Genomic DNA, 25,088 nt, shown 5'->3' on the forward strand with positions numbered 1-25,088 from the left:
CCACCAATTCATTTTGTTGTTGACAGCTTTGACTGCGTTTTAACACCCTTCAGAGACCGTTCCCTTTTGCATCCCTCAAACAACCACATATTCTTTGTGTTTTCAACAGTTTCCTTGACTTCTTTCCAACACCCTTAAGAGACCGTTCCCTTTTGCATCCCTCAAACAAGGACCAATTCATTGTGTTTTCAACAGCTCCATTGGCTGCAATCCAACACCCTTAAGAGACCGTTCCCTTTTGCTTCCCTCTAACAACCACCTATTCTTTGGGTTTTCAACAGCTCCATTGACTGCTTTTTAACACCCTTGAGAGACCGTTCCTTTTTCCACCAAGCAAACAACCACCACTAAATTTTGTTCACAACAGCCCTACTGACTGTGTTCCAACACTTTTAAGAGACCGTTCCTTTTTGCAGCCCTCAAACAGTTATTGGATTGGATCTTTTGGATTGGACAACATCTTTGAGAGACCGTTCCCTTTTGCATTCCTCAAAGAAGGCCCAATTCATTTTGTTTTCACCAGCTTCATGACTGTGTTCCAACAATCTTCAGAGATCGTTTCCTTTTGCATCCCTCAAACAACCTCCTATTCTTTGTGATTTCAACAGTTGCATTGACTGCGTTCCAACAACTTTAAGAGACCGTTCCCTTTTGCAGCACTCAAACAACCACATTGCTTACTGTTCTCAACAGCTCCACTGACTGCGTTCCAACTTTTTTTAAAGACAGTTCCTTTTTGCAGCACTCAAACAACCCCTATTGCTTACTGTTCTCAACAGCTTCACTGACTGCGTTCCAACTTTTTTAAGAAACCGTTCTCTTATGCACCCTCAAACAACCACCACTGCATTTTGTTCTCAACAGTTCCACTGACTGCGTTCCAACACTTTTAAGTGACCGTTCCCTTTTGCATCCCTCAAATAACCACCAACTCTTTGAGTTGTCAACAGCTCAATTGACTGCGTTCCAACATACTTGAGAGACCGTTGCCTTTTTGCATCCCTAAATCAAGAACCAATTCATTGTGTTTTTACCAGGTCAATTGTCTGAGTTCTAACACACTCCACAGAACGTTCTCTTTTGCATCCTTAAAACAAACCCCAATTGATGTTGTTTTCATCAGTTCCGTTGAATGCATTCCAACACTTTTCTGAGACTGTTCGTTTTTCCATCCCTCAAACAACCAGAAATTCATTTTGTTTGTTGCAGACTCATTGACTGTGTTTCAACACCTTTGAGCAACTGTTCCCTTTTGCATCAATCAAACACATTCATTTCCTGAATGATGAACGGTTACACAGAGGTAGAAACTGCTCCAAGGATTAATAACTGTTCGATGTTATTACTCTTGCTTCTTTTCCAATCATAACCGCATATCGCATATCACATATCGCAACCGCATAGCGCCCTACTTTTGTTTTTTCCCTCCCCTGCATTTCCGCCGTAGTCGATGACGGAGGAAAATGCAGCAACGAGGTGAGTCTGAATTGTTTTCGTGGTGGTAGCAGTCGCAAGCTGTCGCCCAAACTTTCCGTGTTGTAACCTCGTGTCGTGTTTAAATACATCGCAGCGTGGCCCTTTTGGCCACCGAGTTAGCCACATCCCGTCTTCGTCGTTTTACTTCGGTGGTTAACATTTTGGTGCATCTACCGGGAAACTCATCGTTCGTGTTTATCTTCGCCATCCGTCCGTTCGCCTGGCCATTCATCCCTAGGTATCCCGGCTCATCATTTGAACACTTCAATTAGGACGTAAGCATTGTTAGCTGGCATAGTTTTGTCCGACCTATGGTGGTTGGTCAATTCCTGTCAGTATTAGCTTATTTCGTCCGATTTACCATCGTCGATACCTTTTCAGGGCCGTCGATTGGTAATTTTCGGTGTCCAACACACATTTGCAATCGTCGATACCTTTACAGGGCCGTCGGTTGTTTATTTCGTTTTCGTCTGTTCACATTTCAATCGTCGATACCTTTTCAGGGCCGTCGATTGATCTTTTCGTTTTTCGTCTATGCACATTTACAATCGTCGATACCTTTACAGGGCCGTCGATTGTTCATTTCGTTTTCGTCTGTGCACATTTCAATCGTCGATACCTTTTCAGGGCCGTCGATTGATCCTTTCGTTTTCGTCTGTGCATATTTCAATCGTAGATACCTTTACAGGGCTGTCGATTGTTCATTTCGTTTTCGTCTGTGCATATTTCAATCGTCGATACCTTTTCAGGGCCGTCGATGGATCTTTTCGTTTTTCGTCTATGCACATTTACAATCGTCGATACCTTTACAGGGCCGTCGATTGATCATTTCGTTTTCGCCCGCCTTTAATATTTTCAATCGTCGATACCTTTACAGGGCCGTCGATTGTTCATTTCGTTTTCGTCCGTCTTTAATATTTTCAATCGTCGATACCTTTACAGGGCCGTCGATTGTTAATTTTGTCTTCGTCCGTCACATTTTCAATCGTCAATACCTTTACAGGGCCGTCGATTGTTAACTTAGTTTCCGTCCATCATATTTTCAGTCGTCGATACCTTTACAGGGCCGTCAATTGTTAATTTATATTTCGTCCGTCTCTCTCATTTTCAATCGTCGATACCTTTACAGGGCCGTTGATTGTTCATTTCGTTTTCGTCTGTGCATATTTCAATCGTCGATACCTTTTCAGGGCCGTCGATTGATCTTTTCGTTTTTCGTCTATGCACTTTTACAATCGTCGATACCTTTACAGGGCCGTCGATTGTTCATTTCGTTTTCGCCCTTCTTTAATATTTTCAATCGTCGATACCTTTACAGGGCCGTCGATTGTTAATTTCGTTTTCGTCCGTCACATTTTCAATCGTCGATACCTTTACAGGGCCTTCGATTGTTAACTCCGTTTCCATCCGTCATATTTTCAGTCGTCGATACCTTTACAGGGCCGTCGATTGTCAATATAGATTTCGTCCGTCTCTCCAATTTTCAATCGTCGATACCTTTACAGGGCCGTCGATTGTTAATTTCATTTTCGTCCGTCTTACACATTCTCAATCGTCGATACCTTTACAGGGCCGTCGATTTAGAATAATCTTCATCAACAATCAAACAATGGCACCGCGTCGTCAAATGACTGATGCTGAAAAGGCAGAAAAGAATAGGAAGCAAAGAGAGAAAAGAGGGCAAGAAGATCCAGAGGCTAGAGAAAAACGTTTGCAAGACAATAGAGCCAGGGCACAATATGTGCGCGATGAGAAGAAACAGCGTCTCGATCAAGAAGTTCAACGTCAAATTCCAGATGAAGTAGACAGGCAAGCGCGTCTAGAAGAAGAAGCGCAAAGACGTAAAGGAAACCGAGCTCAAGAGCCAGACGAAATACAGCAAGCTAGGCCACAAGAGCAAGCGTTGCGGCAACAAGCTCTGCGTGAAGAGGAAAGTGAGGAAGAAAGACGTGCAAGGCTAAGAGACCAAGCAACACGGCAGCAAGCTGTACGCGACGCAGAAACCGCTGATAAGAGGAGAGTAAGGATGATCGAAGATAACTTGCGCCATCAAGTCCTACGCGCCCAAGAGACGGTAGAAAAGAGGATGTTGCGTGCCACGGCTGACAGATTGCGTCATCAGATGTATCTGGTTGAAGAAACGGAAGAAGAGGCGGAAATACGTAGGGAACTTAACAGGGAACAAACAGCCAACTACAGAGGAGCCGAAAACGAAGAAGAAACCAGAGAAAGATTAGAAGAAAATCGGCTTCGGATGGAACGTCTCCGGGAAGAACAAGCGGAAAACGAAGAAATAATTCGTGCGATGAACGCATTGGAACATGCAGAGATCATTCCCTTGGAAACAGAAGAAGAACGCACGTATCACGAAGAGATTTTAGCGACGCGTAACCAAGCTGGATTGCCAAGAACTCATCGTTTGGCTTGCAAAACGATTGTCTCTGAAGATCATCGTCCATTACATGATTGTGGAGCAATGGACATTTGCGAAGAATGTGGCGCAAAACACTTCAAGGGTGAAAGACCGCAAGACAAGAAGTTCATGCAATGTTGTAGAAAAGGCAAAGTTATTCTTCAACCTCCAAAGAAATGCCCTCAACCACTTGCAAAACTTTTGCAAAACAATCATCCAAAATCGAAGAGTTTCATGGCGAAAATTCGCACCTACAGCAGCGCTCACGCATTCGCTTCAATGGGAGCCAGTATTTCATCTCCACCAGGACGTGGCCCCTATTGTTTCAGAATACATGGCCAAGTGTATCACAACACGACACCCGTCGGCCCGAATACAACCAATCCCAAGTACGCTGATCTCTATTTCATGGATGCAGCACAGGCCGGCGAGTTTAGAGCCGATTTCGAGTCGAACGGAAGATGCTGTAGAAACTTGATGGCAGAGTTGGACGCAATGCTCCGCGAAAAAAATCCTTACGCAGCCATTTACAAAATGATGCGTCAAGTGCTAGAGGAAGAGTACCGTCGAGCCGAAGCTGAAAATTTGCCGCACCAAATAGTGGGTATGATCATCAGCAGTGATCGTAGAAATCTGGACCAAAGGCGTTACAACAGTCCGACGACAAACGAGATTGCTATTTTATTCAAAAGCGCAAACGGAGAGCCACCAGCCAAGAGGGATATCCAAGGCCATCTCTTCATACCAGTCAGGGGAAGAACACTGATCAAAATCAGCACACAACAACCAATGTGCGACCCCATGACTTATCCATTGCTCTTTCCAAACGGTGACGATGGGTGGCATGTAAATATGCCTTACACAACCACTACACGGCGAGAGAGAGAGGAAGCTGCTGCAAGAGCAATGGATTGGGATGAAGAAGAAGAGATTCCGTTCCAAAGGCTCAACGAGAGACTGCTAATGCAAATTCCAGCAGCAGAAGCAGCGGCCAATGATTCGTTTCCGGCAGAAGAACCTGAACCAGAACCGGAAGAGCAAATAGACGATGATGAAAATGATCCTCAGCGATTGAATCGAGGTGAGGGAAGACGCAAGAGAGTGACGCAGTGCGAATTTTACAGCTTTCTCATGTCGATACGGGACTATTTCAACAACGTCTTGGCCGGAGGACCACTCACTCAGCAATGAATGGTAGATTCCTATGTCAAGATTGAAGCCAACCGCATCAAGTACATTCGCGAACATCAGGCGGAGCTTCACGTTGCTCAGTACAATGGTCTCTTGGACTACATCAACAATCAGGCGGAAAGAGAAAATATGACGGTCGGATCGTATCATGTTCTCCCTTCGAGTTTTATTGGAAGTCCAAGAGCCATGAAGCAAGCGTACCAAGACGCGATGGCAATCTGCGGCAAATTCGGCAAACCGGTATTTTTCCTGACGTTCACATGCAACCCGAAGTGGAAAGAAATTGTGGCCAACATTCCGACCCATCTATCGGCATCCGATCGGCCCGATATTGTTGCCAGAGTCTTTAACCAAAAGAAAAATGAATTGGTTAACGACATCGAAAAGCGTCAGGTTCTGGGATTTGCCACCGCTCGAATTCACGTCATTGAATTTCAAAAGCGCGGCCTACCACACTGTCACATGCTCATCTGGATCTACAAGCGCGACGCACCTGCAACGGCAAAAGACGTGGACGAAACCATCTGTGCCGAAATACCGGACAAGACAACCCATCCAATACTCTACAACATTGTCATGGCCCACATGATCCACGGGCCGTGTGGATCGACCAACAAACAGTCCCCTTGCATGGACGGCAACATCTGCACGAAACGTTTTCCCAAGGAATTCATGGCCGAAACGATTGTCAACGACAATGGTTACCCAACGTATCGAAGGAGAGATACAGGCGTGGTGCATCGCTTGAAAAGAGGACATACGCATTTCGAAGTGGATAACAGATGGGTCATTCCATACAACCCCTGGCTGTCCTTGAAGTTCGACTCGCACATCAACTTGGAATACTGCGCTTCAATCGTCAGCGTAAAGTACATATTCAAATACGTCTACAAGGGATATGACTGCATCAAAATGGACAAGAAAGTAGGAACTTTTCAACAGGAGGCAGATGACGTTCCAACAGTTGTGTGGGATGAAATCACCAGCCACTTGGATGCGCGCTACGTCAGCGCACCAGAAGCCTGTTGGAGAATCTTCAAGTTCCCCTTATCAGAGCGGTCTCATGCCATCTGTCGACTTGCCGTCCATTTGCCCCGAGAACAGTCGGTTTTTTTCCTGCCTGGCAATGAACAGCAGGCCGTCATCAACGCTGCCACCAAAGACACCATCCTGACGGCATATTTCAAGCTGAATAGCGAAGACGACAACGCAAGAAAGTATTTCTACCGAGAAATCCCTCACCACTACGTGTTCATGAAGAAAACCAATTCGTGGAAACCTAGATGCAGAAGGTCTAGAATCATCGGGCGACTCTACACGGTGGGCGTCAGGCAAATGGAGCGTCATTGCCTTCGATTATTGCTCATCAACGTCAAGGGAGCGACAAGTTTCGAGCATCTTCGAACGGTCGACGGATTACAGCATGCTACTTTCAAATCGGCAGCCATCGCACTCAATCTTCTAGAAGACGATAGGGCGTGGTCAACGACCATGAAAGAGGCAGCCGTTTTCCAAATGCCAGCTCAACTGAGGCAACTCTATGTAGACATTTGCGTCTACTGTAATCCTACAGACGCCGCGACTCTGTTTGATGCCAACCTCAATCATCTCATGGAAGACTTTATTAGGAGTGGACATGATGCCAATGTAGCCAAAAATCTAACGCTGAAATGGATTCAGGACAAGCTACGTCTAAACAACAAGACGATGGAAGAATTTTCCTTGCCGGTTCCTGACTTCCATCTCATCAACCAACTGATTGAAGCCCAAATGGAAAGAAACGACGACAACGTAAGGCAACAAAAGCGATTGATGGGTGAAATGATGCTGTCTCAACTCAACGACGGTCAACGGGCGGCCTTTGATAAAATCATGGCTGCTGTCAACGATGTCACCAACACCGCACATCCAAGACAGTATTTCCTAGACGGCCCTGGAGGAACGGGCAAAACTTTTGTCTACAACACTCTCATCAATGTTCTCCAGGGCCAAGGAAGACAAGTCATCGCAGTGGCTTCGACGGGGATCGCGTCGACTTTGTTGCTGGATGGTGCGACTTACCATTCGCAGTTCAAGATCTACCCTCCAATTACAGAGACGACACGATCAAAAATCGAAGAAGGCACCTATAATGCGCAAATGATTAGGAACGCGTGTCTCATCATCTCAGACGAAGCCACAATGAAGACCAACCACGCTCTCGACGCAATCAATCATCTGTTCCAAACGGTGATGAAAAATCGTGTCGAACCCTACGGCGGTAAAGTTCTCTTGCTCGGCGGTGATTTCAGACAGTGCCTGCCCGTTGTCCGACATGGAAACAGAGTCCAAGTCGTTGAAGCCACCATCATCAATAACGTGACTTGGCCAAATTTCCATCAACTTCGATTGGTGCAGAACATGCGCACCACAGCTGGCAGTCAAGATTACGCAGATTGGCTCATCGAGCTCGGAAATGGAATTCTCCCTCAAATACCGAGGCTTAACAACCCAGATGTCATCGAAATTCCACAAGACTTTCTGAACATTCAACGTAATTTAGTTGAACACGTCTTTGGAGACCCATCAGATCTCTTGCAAGATGGAGTGGTTGATTCAATTTCGAATCGGGCAATTTTATGCCCCAAGAATGAAGATTGTCTTCGGATAAACAACCAAATCATCACAGAGATGCCTGGCGCACTGAAAATTTATAGGAGCATCGACACCATGGATTCAGAGGATCCAGAGGAAATTGCCAACTACCCTGCGGAAATATTAAACACCTTTAACGTTTCTGGACTTCCTCCGCACGAATTGAAACTGAAAACTGGAGCATTCATCATTCTTCTCAAGAACATTGACTCGCGAAAAGGACTGTGCAACGGTACGAGGTTGATCATCAGGGAACTTGCGCTCAATTTGATAGTAGCAGATATCGCGGCTGGAAAAAACAAAGGACACACTGTTTTTCTACCACGCATGTCCATGACACCAACTGACTCTGACTTGCCGTTTAAACTCAAGCGATTGCAGTTCCCCGTACTTGTGGCTTTCGCCATGACCATCAACAAGTCGCAGGGACAGACTTTCGATCGAGTCGGCATCTACCTTCCGGAACCTGTTTTCAGCCATGGCCAACTGTATGTCGCATTTTCGCGAGCCACATCAAGAGAAGGTGTGAAGATCGAGTGTGGTGAGTCCGAGAAACAAGGAAAGCTTCTCAAAAATATTCCAGATTCATCGGAACAAGATAAGCAACGAGTTTTTACGAGGAACGTCGTCTATAAAGAAGTACTCATCTGAAAAAACTTCGTAGGAAAAAATAAAGAAATCACCAGCCCAGTGATAATGACTGAAAAAAAGAGGAACTAACTTCCGCCTCGGTCTACGGACCAAGTAAGGAGCACGGGCATGGCCTTGGGGGCAGTTCCCAAGTGCGCTCAACCGTGATTTATTTTTCCTCCATTTTTTTTTACGTGTATGAGAGGTACGACTTTACAATACGTGGATTAAGGGTCTTTAAGTGGATTTACAAGTTGTAAGTAGACTAATGGGCTTTACGTGGATTCAGCGGCTTAACATGGATTAAGAGGCATAAAGTGGATTAAGGGGTAAAAGGTATAAGGTTTATAAAAGTAAAAGTAGACTAACGTCCAACAGACAATAAAAGTAAAAGTAGACGAATGTGCAGCAGACAATAAAAGTATAAGTAGCCTCACTTGCAGCAGACAATACAAGTATAACGCAACTAAATGCACAGCAGACACTGAATACTAGACTTCACCTATTACCGTCCTGGGACGGGCCGCCGTATACTAGTAAACTCATAATATAACAGTGTATTCACATTGAATTCAAGTATATTTGATCCTGTTTACATATAGAAGTAAAAACTAATGGTAAAACAGTGTATTCACATTGAATACAAGTATATTTGATTCTTCTTACATGTAGAAGTATAAACTCATAATATAACAGTGCATTCACATTGAATACAAGTATATTTCATCCTGTTTACATATAGAAGTAAAAACTCATGGTATACCAGTGTACTCACATTGAATACAAGTATATTTGATTCTGTTTACATGTAGAAGTATAAACTCATAATGTAACAGCGTATTCCCATTGAATATAAGTATATTTCATCCTGTTTAAATAAAAACGTAAAAACTCATGGTATAGCAGTGTATTCACATTGAATACAAATATATTTGATCCTGTTTACATATAGAAGTATAAACTCATAATATAACAGTGTGTTCACATTGAATACAAGTATATTTCATTCTGTTTACATAAAGAAGTAAAAACTCATGGTATAACAGTGTATTTACATTGAATACAAGTATATTTGATCCTGTTTACATATAGAAGTAAAAACTCGTGGTATTACAGTGTATTCACATTGAATACAATTATATTTGATTCTGTTTACATGTAGAAGTATAAACTCATAATATAACAGTGTATTCACATTGAATACAAGTATATTTGATCCTGTTTACATAAAGAAGTAAGAACTCATGGTATCACAGTGTATTCCCATTGAATACAAGTATATTTGATTCTGTTTACATGTTGAAGTATAAACTCATAATATAACAGTGTATTCACATTCAATACAAGTATATTTGATCCTAATTACATGTAGAAGTATAAACTCATGGTATCACAGTGTATTTACATTGAATACAAGTATATTTGATCCTGTTCACATATAGAAGATAGAAAACGTGGTATCACAGTGTATTCACATTAAGTACAAGTATATCTGTTTACATGTAGAAGTGTAAACTCATAACATAACAGTGTATTCATAATGAATTCAAGTATATTTGATGCTGATTACATATAGAAGTTAAAACTCATGGTATCACAGTGTATTAACATTGAATACAAGAATATTTGATCCTGTTTACATATAGAAGTAAAAACTCATGGTATCACAGTGTATTCACATTGAATACAAGTATAATTGATCCTGTTCACATATAGAAGTTAGAAAACGTGGTATCACAGTGTATTCACATTGAATACAAGTATATTTGATTCTGTTTACATGTAAAAGAGTAAACTCATAATATAACCGTGTATTCATATTGAATACAAGTATATTTGACCCTGTTTACATATAGAAGTAAAAACTCATGGTATCATAGTGTATTCACATTGAATACAAGTATATTTGATCCTGTTTACATATTGATTAAAAAACTCATGGTATCACAGTGTATTCACATGGAATACAAGTATATTTGATCCTGTTAACATATAGAAGTTAAAACTCATACTATCACAGTGTATTTACATTGAATACAATTGTATTTGATTCCGTTTACATGTAGAAGTATAAACTCATAATATAACAGTGTATGCACATTGAATACAAGTATATTGGATCCTGTTTACATATAGAATTAAAAACTCATGGTATCACAGGGTATTCACATTGAATACAAGTATATTTGATCCTGTTTACATATAGAAGTTAAAACTCATGGTATCACAGTGTATTCAAATTGAATACAAGAATATTTGATACTGTTTACATGTAGAAGTAAAAACTCATGGTATCACAGAGTATTCCCATTGAATACAAGTATATTTGATCCTGTTCACATATAGAAGATAGAAAACGTGGTATCACAGTGTATTCACATTGAATACAAGTATATTTGATTCTTTTTACGTGTAGAAGTGTAAACTCATAATATTACAGTTTATTCATATTGAAGACAAGTATATTTGATCCTTTTTACATATAGAAGTAAAAACTCATGGTATCACAGTGTTTTCACATTGAATGCAAGTATATTTGACCCTGTTTACATATAGAAGTAAAAACTCATATTATAACAGTGTTTTTACATTGAATGCAAGTATATTTGATCCTGTTTACATATAGAAGTAAAAACTCATGCTATCACAGTGTATTCACATTGAATACAAGTATATTTCATCCTGTTTACATATAGAAGTAAAAACTCATGGTATCACAGTGTATTCACATTGAATACAAGTATATTTGATCCTGTTTACATATAGAAGTAAAAACTCATGGTATCACAGTGTATTTGTTGCGGATTGTCAAAGCCCACAAGAAGAAAGAGTATCCAAATTTGGAAGGCCCGTCAGACGGCCTATTGTTTTTGACTTATAATTTATGTTATAATTGTAAGCTTTGTGTAGGCCGCCAGGGGCGCTGCCAAGCAGAGCCTGTTTGGTGGCCGATATCGGCAATAGCCGTTGTTAGAATTTTTTCCCTGTGTAAAGGCAGACGCCATTTCTTGTGTCAGAAGTCAGTTTCAATAAACCAGTGGTAGAACCTGCCTAAGTTAAATTTACAAAGGTATTGAATCGCAGGTATTAGAGTTGTTAATTAGATTTAATACTTTTCAGTATTTACATTGAATACAAGTATATTTGATTCTGTTTACATGTAGAAGTATAAACTCATAATATAACAGTGTATTCACATTGAATACAAGTATATTTGTTCCTGTTTACATATAGAAGTATAAACTCATAATATAACAGTGTATTCTCATTAAATACAAGTATATTTGATCCTGTTTACATATAGAATTAAAAACCCATGGTATCACAGCGTATTCACATTGAAAACAAGTATATTTGATCCTGGTTACAAAAACTCATGGTATCACAGTGTATTCACATTGAATACAGGTATATTTGATCCTGTTTACATATAGAAGTTAAAACTCATGGTATCACAGTGTATTCACATTGAATACAAGTATATTTGATCCTGTTTACATATAGAAGTTAAAAATCATGGTATCACAGTGTATTCACATTGAATACAAGTATATTTCATTCTGTTTACATGTAGTAGTATAAACTCATAATATAACAGTGTATTCACATTGAATACAAGTATATTTGATCCTGTTTACATATAGAAGTAAAAACTCATGGTATCACAGTGTATTCACATTGAATACAAGTATATTTTATCCTGTTTAAATCTAGAAGTAAAAACCCATGGTATCACAGTGTATTCACATTGAATACAAGTATATTTGATCCTGTTTACATATAGAAGTTAAAACTCAAACTATCACAGTGTATTCACATTGAATACAAGTATATTTGATTCTGTTTACACGTCGAAGTATAAACTCATAATATAACAGTGTATTCGAATTGAATACAGGTATATTGGATCCTTTTTACATATAGAATTAAAAACTCATGGTATCACAGGGTATTCACATTGAATACAAGTATATTTGATCCTGTTTACATATAGAAGTAAAAACTCATGGTATCACATTGTATTCACATTGAATACAAGTATATTTGATTCTGTTTACATGTAGAAGTATAAACTCATAATATAACAGTGTATTCGCATTGAATACAAGTATATTAGATCCTTTTTACATATAGAATTAAAAACTCATGGTATCACAGGGTATACACATTGAATACAAGTATATTTGATTATGTTTACATGTAGAAGTATAAACTCATAATATAACAGTGTATTCACATTGAATACAAGTATATTTGATTCTGTTTACATGTAGAAGTATAAACTCATAACATAACAGTTTATTTACATTGAATAAAAGCATAATTTATTCTGTTTACATGTAGAAGTATAAACTCATAATATAACAGTGTAGTCTCATTGAATACAAGTATATTTGATTCTCTTTACATATAGTATTAAAAACCCATGGTATCACAGTGTATTCACATTGAAAACAAGTATATTTGATCCTGTTTACATATAGAAGTAAAAACTCATGGTATCACAGTGTATTCACATTGAATACAAGTATATTTAAACCTGTTTACATATAGAAGTAAAAACTCATGGTATTACAGTGTATTCACATTGATTACAAGTATATTTGATTCTGTTTACATATAGAAGTATAAACTCATAATATAACAGTGTATTCACATTAAATACAAGTATATTTGACCCTGTTTACATATAGGAGTAAAAACTCATGGTATAACAGTGTATTCACATTGAATACAAGTATACTTGAATCTGTTTACATATAGGAGTAAAAACTCATGGTATAACAGTGTATTCACATTGATATACAAGTTAAAAGTCATGGTATCAAAGTGTATTCACATTGAATACAAGTATATTTGAATCTGTTTTCATGTAGAAGTAAAAACTCATAATATAACAGGGTATTCACATTAAATACAAGTATATTTGATCATGTTTACATATAGAAGTAAAAAGTCATGGTATAACAGTGAATTCACATTGAATACAAGTATACTTGATTCTGTTTACATGCAGAAGTATAAACTCATAATATAACAGTGTATTCAAATTGAATACAAGTATATTTGATCCTGTTTACATATAGGAGTAAAAATTCATTGTATAACAGTGTATTCACATTGAATACAAGTATAATTGATTCTGTTTACATGTAGTAGTATAAACTCATAATATAACAGTGTATTCACATTGAATACAAGTATGTTTGATCCTGCTTACATATAAAAGTAAAAACTTAAATATACTTGTATTCATTGTGAATACACTGTGATACCATGAGTTTTTACTTCTATTTGTAAACAGGATCAAATATATATTTGTATTCAATGTGAATACACTGTGATACCATGAGTTTTTACTTCTTTCTGTAAACAAGATCAAATATACTTGTATTCAATGTGAATACACTGTTATATTATGAGTTTATACTTCTACATGTAAACAGAATCAAATAAACTTGTATTCAATGTGAATACTCTGTTATACCATGAGTTTTTACTTCTATATGTAAACAGAATCAAATATACTTGTATTCAATGTGAATACACTGTTATATTATGAGTTTATACTTTTACATGAAAACAGAATCAAATATACTTGAAATCAATATGAATAAACTGTTATACCATGAGTTTTTACTTCTATATGTAAACAGGATCAAATATACTTGTATTCATTGTGAATACACTGTTATATTATGAGTTTATACTTCTACATGTTATCAGAATCAAATATACTTGTATTCAATGTGAATACACTGTTATATTATGAGTTTATACTTCTACATGTAAACAGAATCAAATATACTTGTATTCAATGTGAATACACTGTTATATCATGAGTTTTTACTTGTATATGTAAACAGGATTAAATATACTTGTATTCAATGTGAATACACTGTTATATTATGAGTTTATACTTCTACATGTAAACAGAATCAAATATAGCTGTAATTAATGTGAATACAGGTAATAATACTGATTATGTAATACCATGAGTTTTAACTTCTATGTGTAAACAGGATCAAATATACTTGTATTCAATGTGAATACACTGTTATAACATCAGTTTTTACTTCTATATGTAAACAGGATCAAATATACCTGTATTCAATGTGAATACACTGTGATATCATGAGTTTTAACTGCTATATGTAAACAGGATCAAATATACTTGCATTCAATGTGAATACAATGTTATATTATGAGTTTTTACTTCTACCTGTAAACAGAATCAAATATACTTGTATTCAATGTGAATACACTGTTATACCATGAGTTTTTACTTCAATATGTAAACAGGATAAATATACCTGTATTCAATGTGAATACACTGTTATATTATGAGTTTATACTTCTACATGTAAACAGAATCAAATATCCTTGTATTCAATGTGAATACACTGTTATACCATGAGTTTGTACTTCTATATGTAAATAAAATCAAATATACTTGTATTCAATGTGAATACACTGTTATATTATGAGTTTATACTTCTACATGTAAACAGAATCAAATAAACTTGTATTCAATGTGAATACACTGTTATACCATTAGTTTTTACTTCTATATGTAAACAGAATCAAATATACTTCTGTTCAATGTGAATACACTGTTATATTATGAGTTTATACTTTTACATGAAAACAGAATCAAATATACTTGAAATCAATATGAATACACTGTTATACCATGAGTTTATACTTCTATATGTAAACAGGATCAAATATACTTGTATTCATTGTGAATACACTGTTATATTATGAGTTTATACTTCTACATGTTATCAGAATCAAATATACTTGTATTCAATGTGAATACACTGTTATATTATGAGTTTATACTTCTACATGTAAACAGAATCAAATATAGCTGTATTCAATGTGAATACAGGTAATGATACTGATTATGTAATACCATGAGTTTTAACTTCTATGTGTAAACAGGATCAAATATACTTGTATTCAATGTGAATACACTGTTAAACAATGAGTTTTTACTTCTATATGAAAACAGGATCAAATATACTTGTATTCAAAGTGAATACACTGTTATATTATGAGTTTATACTTCTACATGTAAACAGAATCAAATATACTTGTTTTCAATGTGAATACACTGATATACCATCAGTTTTTACTTCTATATGTAAACAGGATCAAATGTACCTGTATTCAATTTGAATACGCTGTTATATTATGAGTTTTTACTTCTAGATGTAAACAAAATCAAATATACTTGTATTTAATGTGAATACACTGTTATATTATAAGTTCATACTTCTACATGTAAACAGAATCAAATATACTTGTATTCAATGTGAATACACTGTTATACCATGAGTTTTTACTTCTATATGTAAACAGGATCATATATACTTGTATTCAAAGTGAATACACTGTTATATTATGAATTTATACTTCTACATGTAAACAGAATCAAATATACTTGTATTCAATGTGAATACACTGTTATATTATGAGTTTATATTTCTACATGTAAACAGAATCAAATATACCTGTATTCAATGTGAATATACTTTGATACCATGATTTTTAATTTCTATATGTAAACAGGATCAAAAATACTTGTATTCAATGTGAATACACTGTGATACCATGAGTTTTTACTTCTTATATGTAAACAGGATCAAATATACTTGTATTCAATGTGAATACACTGTTATATTATGAGTTTATACTTCTACATGTAAACAGAATCAAATATACTTGTATTCAATGTGAATACACTGTTGTATTATGAGTTTATACTTCTACATGTAAAGAGAATCAAATATACTTGTATTCAATGTGAATACACTGTTATACCATGAGTTTTTACTTCTATATGTAAACAGGATCAAATATACCTGTATTCAATGTGAATACACTGTTATTCCTTGAGTTTTTACTTCTATATGTAACAACATATGCTCACCGACTTAAGACATACCTTTGTCTTCATTTTTTCAAAGTAACAGACAAAGCATTGTCTTAAGATTCGGCTTTTTTAAATACGATATTATTCCTTCCGCTAGTGATTGGTAGCTGTATTTAAAGTTGACTTATTCATATTTTTGTCATTATATGTTAAGTTTAATTTTTTTTTGCCGGCCTTACCAAGAGGTCTGATTCTTTCTTTTGTTTAGACAAAGCATTGTCTTAGGATTTGTCTGTTTTAAATACGATATTATTCCTCCCGTAGTGATTGTTAGCTGTATTTAAAGTTGACTTATTCATATTTTTGTCATTATATGTTAAGTTTAATTTTTTTTTGCCGGCCTTACCAAGAGGGCTGATTCTTTCTTTTGTTAAGACAAAGCATTGTCTTAAGATTTGTCTGTTTTAAATACGATGTTATTCCTTCCGCTAGTGATTGGTAGCTGTATTTAAAGTTGTCTTATTCATATTTTTGTCATTATATGTTAAGTTTAATTTTTTTTGCCGGCCTTACCAAGAGGGCTGATTCTTTCTTTTGTTTAGACAAAGCATTGTCTTAAGATTTGTCTGTTTTAAATACGATATTATTCCTCGCGCTAGTGATTGGTAGCTGTATTTCAAGTTTCATTTGTCATGTTTTTGTCATTATATGTTAAGTCTAAGGTTTTTCGGCCTTCCCAAGAGGGCTTATTCTCTCTTTTTTTTTAAGACAAAGCATTGTCTTAAGATTAGCCTGTTTTAAAAACGATATTATACCTTGCGCTAGTGATTGGTAGCTGTATATAAAGTTAACTAATTCATGTTTTTGTCATTATATGTTAAGTTGAATGTTTTTTCGGCCTTACCATGAGTGCTGCTCCTGTTTGTTTTTTCTTCAGACATAGGCAAGTCTTAAGTTTTTTTCAATAGTTATTTAAAATTAAATTTTAAAAGTATTTATCAATTTCATCAAGGAATTTTACAAATATTAATTTGAAATAATTTATGATTATAAATTTGTGAAGTCAAGCAGTCGACATTTTTCTCCCCCTCCCCCTAGACGACGAATTCGACTGCGCTGATCCTTTCGGCGAGCTCCGGAAGCATTGCTCGACTTGGCGGTATGGGCAGTATGGTTCAAAACACGGTCTAACAGGAGAAGTAGACTAACGCCATAAGAGCTTTTTGTCTCAGTAGGTTTGGGAGGGTTATACATTTATTTTATCCCTTTTCAATTCACAGCATAAACGTCCAAACGTTTATATTCCCTTTCATAATTTTCTAAAAAATGTTCTGTTTTAATGGTATGGGTGTCATTTAAAATTTCAGACACAGCCTTATCTTAAGTCGCAGAGCATATGTTGAGGGTTGCACATTTTGAGAATTTTTTTTCTTTTTAACTTAGCATTTCTTTAAAAACTTCTCAAATCCAAGAATCTTTCATTTAAAAAATACTTCAGACAAAGCACGTCTTAAGATTTTATCTATTTTTACGAAAGCGCTATTACCATGTAATTTTGGGGATTATGCAAATTTTTACTAACTAAGAATTTTTTTAATTAACTAAGCCAATCTTCATAAGGAATCACAATCGGAAGCATCTAAATTAACTCTAAATAGTACCGAAGTAGAAAAAATTATGTAACTAAACAAGGAAAATCTTATTTTTTTTGTAATTTAAGTTTTATTTAATCAAGAAAAACACAAATTATTTCTTTTTTAGTCAAAAGATCTTTATTGTTTAATATTAAACGCCAAAAAAGAAATTTAAAAATTTCAGACAAAGCCTTTTCAGAAGAATTACCTTGGTGTTTCGATTCGTTTGTTCGGTTGACGTCTCTCAAGCACCACAATTAGTTATTATTTTAATTTTGCAACGGGACGGATCAGAGAAAAGGTTCTCTTACTTTTATTAAATACAATATTGCTTTAAAAGAGTCAAACATTTATTTTTCATAACTTTTAGTAAGAATTATGCAATTTGTATTCTAAATTATATTGCAGATTCATCATCTTCCGAATAGCTAGATGAGCTTTCTGTTTCTTCATCAGAATATTCGGATTCTGAGAGAGAATCGTAATTGTCTTCATCAGATGTGTCAAACTCAAATTCTGGTTCAGAATGATTTGTTTGTGTTTCACATACGAAATCTGAAAAATCCTGGTTGCACTTTAAATTAAATGTTGTTAGAGCCATTTGAATTTTTAAATTAAGATGATGAACTTCAGAAACTTTCATGACGGATTTCCCTTTCGCAAATTTCTCGTCTTCTCCGGTATGTTTTTGACTTGGTTGTTGTAGTGATGACCGTTTATCAATGAGGAATCGCATGTAGTTTATCATTTCATTCTTACTCAATGTAATTCCCTCCCTTTCTCTTTTCAATAGCATCCAACAATCAACAATATTATATTTGTCGGCAAGGGAAACTGCAAAAACGACGAAATGAAGTTTTTACTTAAAAAAGTACAATTTTTTTTATTTTTACGTGTGGGAAAGTGCGTGTCATCCCGATCCAGAACTGTTTCCCAAGGAAAGACACCTTCATTGAAATCCTCGTAAGAAATTGGAAGCGTTGTATCCTTAGAATTAATTAATTCAATCGTTTCCAAAGCCTTTCGTTTAGTTTCCGTCAAAACCCGCCTTAATTTAGTGCGACTCTTCGAATTTTCTTTTTTAGTACAAGTTCGATACTCTGAGTAAGTAATGCTGTCTCAATTTATTTTTTGTAATATACCTGCTTCTTTAGAGATAGAAATGGAAGTAGTCTTTAAATGAGCATGTAAGCCCTCCAGCATTCTTCTCAGTGTATCAACTGTAGTCTTTTTGGTTTTTCTTTGGTCAAGAATTGCCTTAGCTTTTGTCTCCAGCTCCTTGTGAATCAGTGGAAGATCATTATATACGAGGTTATGGGTTTCCAACAATTTCTCGAGTTTTGGAGTGCCTTGTTTGATTTCCTTTCTTGCCTAAGAAAATTTTCGTTATTTTCAAATAATTATTCAACCTGTATTGCAAAGTTGTTTACTTTTTCTAGCTTTTTGCGTAGAAGGAAATGCATATTTTCAATTTTACCCCAGTTCCAATAAAGAATAGCTAATGTTAAAAAATCGTTTCTGTCTAAATGAAGTAAGAGTAAAATCGTTGAATTAATAGTTAACAATGCAACAATGTTTGCTAATAAATACAGTAAGAAGCTCTATTACTATGTTTGGCCATATGCTTTAGCACATAAGCATATAGATACAATTTGGAGAAAACTTGCTCGTGCTCTTCTCCTCCAGTTAAGCCCATTCCAGTTGTCCAGCGGGGATTCCATAAAATCTGTTTTGTACATATATATTTCAAGCTTGAGAGAAGACTTTGCTTCATAATTTATTGATATAATACCTTGCATGGCAATTGATGTGCATTCTTATGCATGATAGGCAAGATTCCTGTCATTTCACTTGTTAGATTACGGTATTCAGGAAAATGACGAGCCACTTTTGTTTTCATCCATTTCCAGTATTGGCATACCACGTCGTAGCAGAAGAATTTGGCGTTACTTTTCATGGCTTCGTTGTGCATAAATGCAGTATGGGTCCACGATTCACCTTTAAACATGTTGATTGCGTATGGTACAACGCAGTGCTTGCAAGAGCTAACGACGAGCCCAGTCTCGTCATACTTCTTTGTTCATTGGAGTCTTCTCTTGCGGCCTTAAAAGCCGATCCCCCACACATCTGTTTCTTTTTTGTCTACAAAATAAGATATGGGAATTAAAAATACTATAAAATTATGATTAATCATATCGTAGTCCAGCATGTCAAATCTAGTAGTTTCAAATGAAATGTAATTGCGTACAGTAGAAACTTTGTTGTAAATCCTTTGACGGAAATTTTCAACTTCTGTATCGGATTTGATAACTAAGTTTCCAAACCTCGCCTGTGGCTGTTCCATTCTATTGAAATAATAAAACTTAAGACCAGTCTTTGTCGTGTTTTCTTGTACACGCATCTTACGTTCTTTCGTTTTCTGGATTGTGCACTTTTCCAGCCGAGCTTAAGCGCCTCAATTTTACGATAGCGTCAGAAGATCTGACTAAAGGTTCTTTCCCACAACTTGGGCAATGAATTTTGTCTCTTTTCAGCACTTCTTGATCAATATAGTGGCGACAGGTTTCCCACTCTCTTTCCGCAGTAGTAAATAACGGTACGTTAATCGGTCCATTCTTCCAAATCAACCAAATCATAATTATAACAATTGAATAAATTGTACTGCTTTGTGTCACGTACCCGTCCATATTCTTTAGATACGTCTTCAAGAGTGCGAGCGTACATGTTCTTTGAAGAACCTGGACACTTGTGGGAAATGTGATACCCTAATAGAAGTGCCTCTTCTGAAAAAAGATATGTAACTTTCTCTGATAAACTTGCAGGGAAAAAACCAGAAAATATATAGTCGTCGATAGTGGCTTTCCTAACAGTATGGCAACTATCACAAACAAAATTAGTTCCCTTTAACAGAAACCGACCTGTCCAATTATTTTTTAAATTATTAGATAGTCTTTAGAATACGGTCTACATTGAATGTTATTTTTACCTTGCTCAGTGACAACCACGATTGATTCTGTGAGATTGGGTGTAAGCGACATCGATCCAAGGCAGTTTACATCACAGCATTTAAGAGGCACAAAGCATGGTAAACAAACATCTGTAAAAGAGCATAATAGTTGAGAAACACGTGTGTCTGAATTTTTATTTTTAGACAGATACCTTTTGTTATAATGTTTCCTTCTTCATCGATAAAATGATGGGGCTGTAATGTTTCCAGGGTTTCGCAAGAACACAATAGTCTTCGATGAAATGGCATGCTGGAGTGTGTGTTTGCATCACATTGATGGCAAAGGTTTCTTTTGCAGGTCATACATCTCACAGCGTAGAAGTTCAAATCACCATGACACTGGTCACATTTTGAATGAAATAGTGGCTGTCTTGATACATATTCTGTAAAAATTCTTCTTCTAGCATGCTGTCCCCATGCACCAAATGTTTGTCGTTCTTGCCATGTTCGATGTTGTCTTACCTGCATGCTTTCTAAGTCGTTTTTCACTTCTCTTCTTAGCTTATCTGCAAAGATACAATTTCACTTTATTTATATAACCAAAATAAAATTGTACTGGATTTTCATAGTAACCAAGATCTTCAAGGCTGATAGCTGATGGGAATTCATCAGTCGCTATGTCATGTGCTGAATGATGGGTAGTGAATGATGAAACAGTTTGTGGCTGTTGTACGGATTGCGAAGAATGTTGAAGGGAATCACCACTAAGAGTTGAATTTTTTTTTCTTCCTAGTTTTTCCAAGATAAGTAAAAGTTTTTCCAGCAGTGGAACTAGACTTTACTTTTACATTGTTCTTCGACTTGGAAAAATGCTCGGATAAATGATGATACTTTCTTTTCCTCTTGGGATAAACATTTTTCTTCTTTTTCTCTTCTGTTGATGAGGTTTCGAAATCACTTTCCACATAATTTTCCGACTCACTCAATGAACTTACTTCTGCCATGAAAAATTACGTAAAAATGTATGGTGCATTGGTGCGCCGTTTGTAGCAGCGAAATACAGATACTTTTTTCGTCAATCCAACCTTAGTCTGCTATCGTCGTCTGCTTAACACCGTTGCTATGCTTTCTTTTTGCTGTGATCTTTTTTTAATTTAATGAAAAATGCTACCTTTTAATTGCAAAATAAATCAACCGAAATAATTAGAATTATTCTTTAATATTATTTTGCATTTCCCCCCTTTTTTACATAAAACCCATGAAAGTTATTCAAACGGATAGCCACCTAGCGGTCCAAAACATAGCCACATTCACTCTCCCCCTAGATGGCTAGGGATAAGCGCTGAGCGGCTGAGCCCTATCATCTCAAACGAAGCGAGGACGTTCTCGCCCGGTTCCTACAAATCCCGGCAAATGTAGAGCAACATATTACGAACGGGAAGCTGAATGTGGCAACGACCACAGCATTCACCACAACCAGACGTGGCCAACGTCATTACGATTGCGAAGACGATCAAAACGTAGGGTCTGAATGCAACGGCAAATTCTACACCAGCTCACCGACGGAAATCGCCTGCCAAAACGCCGTATGCGTAGACAAATAACATCACTGAGACACAAAAAAAACTATTGCGGCGACTGGTTGGACGAATAGCGCGCGCCGTCCGCTATTTGATCGCTTAGTGCAGCCCGTCCGCTGTAACAGTTGGCTATCTACGCGAAAATAATGAGGTTAAATATTTCGCACTAAAAGCTCTACTAAGAGCGCAGGGCACTTTTTATTAAATTGCGCAAAAAAGGATCAATTTAGCGCAATTCATTCCATCATATAATTTACGAAAAGAACAAGCGCTAAAATCAATATTTAACGCTACATATCACGCATTGCACTAAATTTAATTAAACGGACGTGCAAAGTAAACCAACAATTGCGGCGACTAGTTGGGCGAGTAGGGCGTGCCCTTTCGTTATTTCGGCACTTATCGCGGCGCCTTGCGTTATTTTTGCGTTGTCGATCGCCCGTTGTTTTTAGCGGCTCGCACGAAAAATAATTATATTAAATGTTTCACGCTAGATCTAGCGCTATCTAAGCGCGCATGGCGCTAGTGATGTAGTTTTGATAAACTTGCGCGCGAAGCGCTATATTTAGCGCAATTCACTTCATCGCATTATTTATAAAACGTGCCAGCGCTTCGGTTATTTAACGAGTTGCGACAAAAAAACAATTGCGGCCACTTGACTAGTTGCGCGCGTCCGTCTATTATATTAGCGCTAGTCGCTATCGAGTCCGTTCTCTATCTTAGCGCTAATCGTCGCTTGGCCAATGTTTAGGCGGCTCGTTTGGCGAAAAATGTCAAATGGTTTGCGTTGGATATAGCGATATCGTTGCGCGTATGACGTTAGTGATCTATAGATCACTCGACTACGATGCGTTGATTTTAGGCCAATTTTTTCTATCATATGACTTACGAAACGCGCAAGCGCTAAAATAAATGTTTAGCGCTGAATAATGTGCATCACATAAAATTTTATTGAAGGAAAATTCTCGGCTGAAATAAATTGCGTTTATATTTTGCCGTTTAATTGCGGGCTGGCCGGACTGCCCCTTGTCGACGACACCCAGAATATAAACTGATGAATTTGTTGGCGATTGATCTGTCCCATATGAACAGCGGCCCATCTTTGACGGCTTTTCCTATTTACGGACGCATATATGCCTTCGCTGCTCAATAAATAAATTGAAGATGACCCACCTTCAACACCGGAAGCGGTTCGAGCTGGAGTAGCCGCTGTTGGCCAGCGCCAACGAGGTGAAAAATATCAAAAACTCAGGTGACTTAGCATGGTTTGCGGATATTTTTTTTAGCCAGATGTATCTGGGAACTGGGAAGCGCCTTCTTTTCGCTCTCAATAGCAAATGGCTGCGAGCGGTGGCCGCTGAGTTTTTCAAATGTTCCGTCTATGTGTTGCGAGCCAGTAGCCGCTGCCGGTGTTGGAGGTGGGCCATCTTCAATTTATTGGACAGCAAGGGCATACGGCTATAAAGGAACGACGGGTCGCTAACGATCAGCTACTCTGGGTGTCGTCGACAAGGGGCAGTCCGACCAGCACGGAATTAAACGGTGAAAAACTAGCGCAATAATATTAAGCCAAATATTTGCTAGATATGCGCACGGTTAATTGAATTTAAAACAATACGCTTTAATAAGGGCTAAATTTTTATTTTAGGGCTTGCGCGTTTCGTAAATTATACCATGAAATAAATTGCGCTCAATTGATACTATCGTGCGCAACTTAATGATTAGCACCCTCCTGCGCTCTTAGTAAAGCTTGTTCTAGTGAAAAATATTTTACCTTATTATTTTTGCGTATATATTATAAAAGGTATTGCGCTAAATTTAGCGCCTCGTAGTTTATCACAGGTAAATCACTAGTGCCATACGCGCTTACACAGCGCTAGATCTAGCGCGTAATATTTGACTTAATTATTTTTCGCGCTACATATTTATTTTTGCTGCTTATTTGTGTTTGTAAATTATGTAATGAAATTCAATGTGCTAAATTTTACGCATTTCGCGCAAGTTAATCTTAAGTTAATTATTAGCGAAATGCGCGCATAGAGAACGCTAGATCTAGCGCTAACAATTTAAAATGTTTGGCCGCGAGCAGCGAGCCGTATAAAACAGTGTAAGGGCGACGATTAGCGCTAATAATATAGCCAACGGACTCGCGACAAGCGCTTATATCATGTACAGGCACGCTCTTCTCGTCCATTGGCCGCAATCGTTTTCCCTTTCGCAACATTTTATTCGTCGATTTTTTTAAAATTAACGAACCGCTTGCGCGTTTCGTAAATAATACAATGAAATACGAATATTGCGCTAAATATAGCGCATCGCGTGCTACTTTATCGCAAACAAATCGCTAGTGCCACGCGCGCTTAGATAGCGTTAGATGTAGCGCAACAAATTTCAATGGATTTTTTTCGCTTATAATGAGCCGCAAAAAATAGCGGACGGACCAGCGATAAGCGCTGAAAAAACGGACTCGCGTTACTCGTGTGACCAGTCGCCTATGGCACGTTTTTAGTGCCATAAGTAGCACCTGAACCCAGCACCTGAACCCTCAACCTCAACCCAGCACCTCAACCCTCAACCTCAACCCGGCACCTATCTATTTTCCGGCGCTATTTTTTCAAGCTACTTTGTCAAGCTATGCTGACATCTAGCGGAGGGAAAATTAAGCGACCCCGAACTTACATTGTGCCCCCTAGTGACAGAA

The 25,088-nt window shown here is 37.2% G+C and overlaps 3 protein-coding genes across 3 annotated transcripts; 2 read left to right on the forward strand and 1 right to left on the reverse strand.

The window, feature by feature from the left end:
- Window positions 1-3,085: 3,085 nt before the first annotated feature.
- LOC116935515 lies at window positions 3,086-6,545 on the forward strand. Its single transcript, XM_045177982.1, is given in 2 exon segments — window positions 3,086-6,297; window positions 6,341-6,545. Coding segments are annotated over 2 exon segments (3,417 nt in total).
- A 26-nt stretch (window positions 6,546-6,571) lies between these two features.
- Window positions 6,572-8,365, forward strand: LOC116935516 (ATP-dependent DNA helicase pif1-like). Its single transcript, XM_045177983.1, has one exon. It carries the CDS (start codon window positions 6,572-6,574, stop codon window positions 8,363-8,365), a length of 1,794 nt encoding a protein of 597 aa, XP_045033918.1.
- Window positions 8,366-18,127: 9,762 nt separating this feature from the next.
- On the reverse strand, window positions 18,128-21,804 carry LOC123475381. Its single transcript, XM_045177989.1, is given in 13 exon segments — window positions 18,128-18,694; window positions 18,754-18,936; window positions 19,003-19,231; window positions 19,291-19,382; window positions 19,469-19,586; window positions 19,653-19,939; window positions 19,942-20,002; window positions 20,109-20,205; window positions 20,267-20,475; window positions 20,540-20,778; window positions 20,847-20,957; window positions 21,020-21,373; window positions 21,441-21,804. Coding segments are annotated over 12 exon segments (2,379 nt in total). The 5' UTR covers window positions 21,336-21,373; window positions 21,441-21,804; the 3' UTR covers window positions 18,128-18,257.
- Between the last annotated feature and the right edge of the window lie 3,284 nt (window positions 21,805-25,088).

Source organism: Daphnia magna, linkage group LG8, assembly GCF_020631705.1.
Source record: "Daphnia magna isolate NIES linkage group LG8, ASM2063170v1.1, whole genome shotgun sequence".
In the NCBI taxonomy this organism is placed as follows: domain Eukaryota; kingdom Metazoa; phylum Arthropoda; class Branchiopoda; order Diplostraca; family Daphniidae; genus Daphnia; species Daphnia magna.

Excerpts from the sequence above, each read along its gene's own strand:
- LOC116935516 (XM_045177983.1), top strand. The coding sequence starts at position 6,572 with ATGAAAGAGGCAGCCGTTTTCCAAATGCCAGCTCAACTGAGGCAACTC.